General features: G+C 59.3%; 1 protein-coding gene across 1 annotated transcript in view; it reads left to right on the top strand.

Moving 5' to 3' along the window:
* Window positions 1-2,458, top strand: part of KCNQ4 (potassium voltage-gated channel subfamily Q member 4) — a 23,609-nt gene extending 21,151 nt beyond the window's left edge. Inside the window, exons 12-15 of the mRNA XM_031063040.1 lie at window positions 427-601; window positions 694-825; window positions 1,109-1,247; window positions 2,117-2,458. Coding sequence (XP_030918900.1) covers window positions 427-601; window positions 694-825; window positions 1,109-1,247; window positions 2,117-2,335 — 665 coding nt within the window. The 3' untranslated portion in view covers window positions 2,336-2,458. The remainder of the gene's footprint in view (window positions 1-426; window positions 602-693; window positions 826-1,108; window positions 1,248-2,116) is intronic.
* The last annotated feature ends 932 nt before the right edge of the window (window positions 2,459-3,390 follow it).

Below are 3,390 nucleotides of genomic sequence, written 5' to 3' on the forward strand. Positions count from 1 at the left end.
GCTCAGCCCTCCTGCAGTGCCAGGGGTGGTTCTGCTGGAGCAGGGATCCTGGAGAAAGGTGCAGTCTCTGCCTCTGGAGATCCAGGGGAAGAGGCAGCTGCTGTTCCTCTGGGCAATCCAGTGCAGGAGCCGTGCTGGTGTTCCAGAATCTCCAGATTCTATCCGGGTAGGAATGCTTGAAATCGCCAGATTATATCCAGGTGGGAATGCTTGGCTCCTCCCTCTGGGCTCACATCTCCGGATGGGATGCTGTAGTTCTTATCAGCCATGCAGGGACATTCAATGGCTGTTATCAGATGTCCCCTCCTGAGGCAGGAGTTATTGTGGTCACTCAAAGAGGGAGATAAGGCAAACTGCCCACTTGACAAAGGTCATCTGCCATACAGAGGGTAATAGAACACATCTTGCATTGCAATCTTCAACAGTGAGCCCCTGGGGGGCTGCAGGGTTGGGGACAGCCCTGGGGCTCTGCCATCCTCCCCCTCTTGTCACCCACAGCTGACTGCCCAGCAGAGGACAGCGGCGAGGAGAGGAGCTCCCCCTGCGAGCTGACCTTCGAGGACGTCATGCCGGCAGTGAAGACCCTGATCCGGGCTGTCAGGTGGGACTGTCCCCTCCCGTGTCCCCCAGCGTGCTCAGAGCCCCCCACCCCGGGCACCCCCGTTCGTGCCTCCAGCCCCGCTGTCCCTGCAGGATCCTGAAGTTCCTGGTGGCCAAGAGGAAGTTCAAGGAGACCTTGCGTCCCTACGACGTCAAGGATGTCATCGAGCAGTACTCGGCCGGACACCTGGACATGCTGGGCAGGATCAAGAGCCTGCAGACGCGGTGAGGGGCCCTGCAGGTGGCCCTGGGGCATTCCCTGGTGGGGTTCCAAGCCCTCGGGAGTGATGGGTGGGCTCTGCCACTTCCTTCCCGACCCTGGGGCATCCTCTGGTGCCATGGATGGGCTCTGCCCCCTCCTTCCCGATTTTGGGGCATTCCCTGGTGGAGTCTCGAGCCCTCAGGAGTGATGGGTGGGCTCTGCCACTTCCTTCCCGACCCTGGGGCATTCTCCCCGAGCCCTCGGGAGTGATGGGTGGGCTCTGCCCCTTCCTTCCCTCCCTGCCAGCGTGGACCAGATCGTGGGCAGGGATCGGGCGCTCCCGGCGGACAAGAAGGTTCGGGAGAAGGGGGAGAAGCTGGCGCTGGAGGCGGAGCTGGTGGACGAGCTCAGCATGATGGGGCGCGTGGTCAAAGTGGAGCGGCAGGTCAGGAGGGGACACCCAGCAGTGTCACCATCCCTGGGCAGGGACAGCTGAGCCTCCCGCAGGGGTGGGCCCGGCTGAGCCGGGGGTCACTGAGGGGCTTCTGTAATCACAAACCTGTTCTCAGCCATCCCCTACACTGCACAAACACTAGTCGAATGAGCCTGAGGTGGGTTCTCTGTCGACAACCCTACACTAACTCAATTCTTTGCCCTTCATTTCCCCCTCCCATTCGTCATCGTAGGCCTCACACTTGTCCATCTCACCTTCCTCCACGAAACAGGCTCAAATAACCCACTAGGCATCCCCTCACACTGCAACAAAATCCCCTTCCACCCGTACTACACCATTAAAAACATTCTAGGGTTCATACTGAGACTTTCCCTGCTCGTCTCCCTGGCCCTATTCTCCCCCAGCCTCTTGGGTCACCCAGCAAACTTTACACCAGCTAACCCACCGGTCACTCCTCCACACATCAAACCCGAATGATACTTCCCATTTGCCATCCTCCAATCCATTCCTGTCGCTATAGGACACGAGAGAACACAAGCTCACACCGCTGTTCTCAAGGTAAAAAGAAGGGAAGTTTATTTTTCTGACTCCAACATTTATAGTTTTCCAAGAGTGACAGTGGGTTGGAGGGTGACAGCGCCACCTCTGCAATGACACTGGACAAACCAACAGTCCATCAACATTCTCCTCCTCTATAAAGGAATGCAAAACAATAAGTTATTTAGAGAAAGTGTGTGAGAAAGTTCACTACGAGAATGTCAACATCAGAAGGCTTAGAAAATCTTAAAAAACCAAGGTAACGATTCCAAACGAACCAGGAGGCGTGCTAGCCCTAGCTGCCTCACTCCTCGTTCCTGCAGGTGCAATCCATCGAGCACAAGCTGGACCTGCTGCTCGGCCTCTACTCCCAGTGCCTGCGCAAGGGCTCCAGCAACTCCTTCAGCCTGGCCGCGGTGCGCGCGCCGCCTGGCGAGCCCGACGTCACCTCGGACTACCACAGCCCCGCGGAGCACGAGGACATCTCCGCGTCCGCACAGACCCTCAGCAGCTCCAGGTCGGCCAGCGCCAACATGGACTGAGCAGGAGGCAGCGGGATGGACCCGGGGCCATGGGGGAGGCGGGGCGCTGTCCCCTCGCTGTCCCCTCGCTGTCATTCACGGTGTTACTTGAACCGAGTCTTCCTCTGAGGGGACACGGCTGCAGCAGGGTGCCTGTGGCACTGTGGCACAGCCAGCCCAGACTCCTGGGGTGCTCCTGGGATGTTCCTGGGACGTTCCTGGGACGTTCCTGGGGATGCTCCTGGGGATGTTCCTTAGATGTTCCTGGGATGTTTCTGAGATATTCCTGGGATGTTCCTGGGGACATTCCTGGGACATTCCTGGGACGTTCCTGGGGTGCTCCTGGGACGTTCCTGGGATGCTCCTGGGATGCTCCTGGGATGCTCCTAGAATATTCCTGGGATGTTCCTGGAGCATCCTGGGGTGCTCCTGGCTTCCTGTAGGATGACGCCCCCCCAGCTCTGGGGTCCTGGGTGCTCCCCAGCCGTGGTGGGGATGCTCTGGGCTGGCCCCATTCCCTGGGGTTTGGGTTGAACCCCATCCCCAGCCCTCAGGACAGGTCCTGCCTGGTCCCCCAGAGCTGAGCCGGGGCCACCACCAGCTATGCAAGGTCCCATCTCACTTTTGTCACCAGTGCAGGAGTGTGGGGGCACGACCCAGGGTGGTTTTACCCGTGTCACTGGGGGTCCCCAGTGTGGGGAGCAGGGGACTGTCCCCCCCTGCCCAGGCTGCACCTCTCCAGAAGCACAGCAGAGCCTTCTGCCTGCCCGTGCATGCTCCCAGGGCAATATATATATAGATATTATATATATATATATATTTATGCAATAATGTCTTAATATGCAACACCCCTGGGAAGAGCAACCCGAGGGGCCATAGGCAATAAGCAACCCCCTGCCAGCTCCCAGGGCTGGACTGTGCTGCCCTGGAGGCCCTGAGGGCTCAGGCCAGGGGGAAATCTCCACCCCAGGGTGGCCCTGGAGCCAGGAAGCTGAGCAGGGGCTGTGGGGACAGCGCTGTCCCCAAGGTGTGTCCCCATCCCTGTGTCCCAGCCCCTGCTTAGGGGATTCCCTCCC

The sequence above is a fragment of the Geospiza fortis genome, unplaced genomic scaffold (assembly GCF_000277835.1).
Source record: "Geospiza fortis unplaced genomic scaffold, GeoFor_1.0 scaffold289, whole genome shotgun sequence".
Taxonomy (NCBI): domain Eukaryota; kingdom Metazoa; phylum Chordata; class Aves; order Passeriformes; family Thraupidae; genus Geospiza; species Geospiza fortis.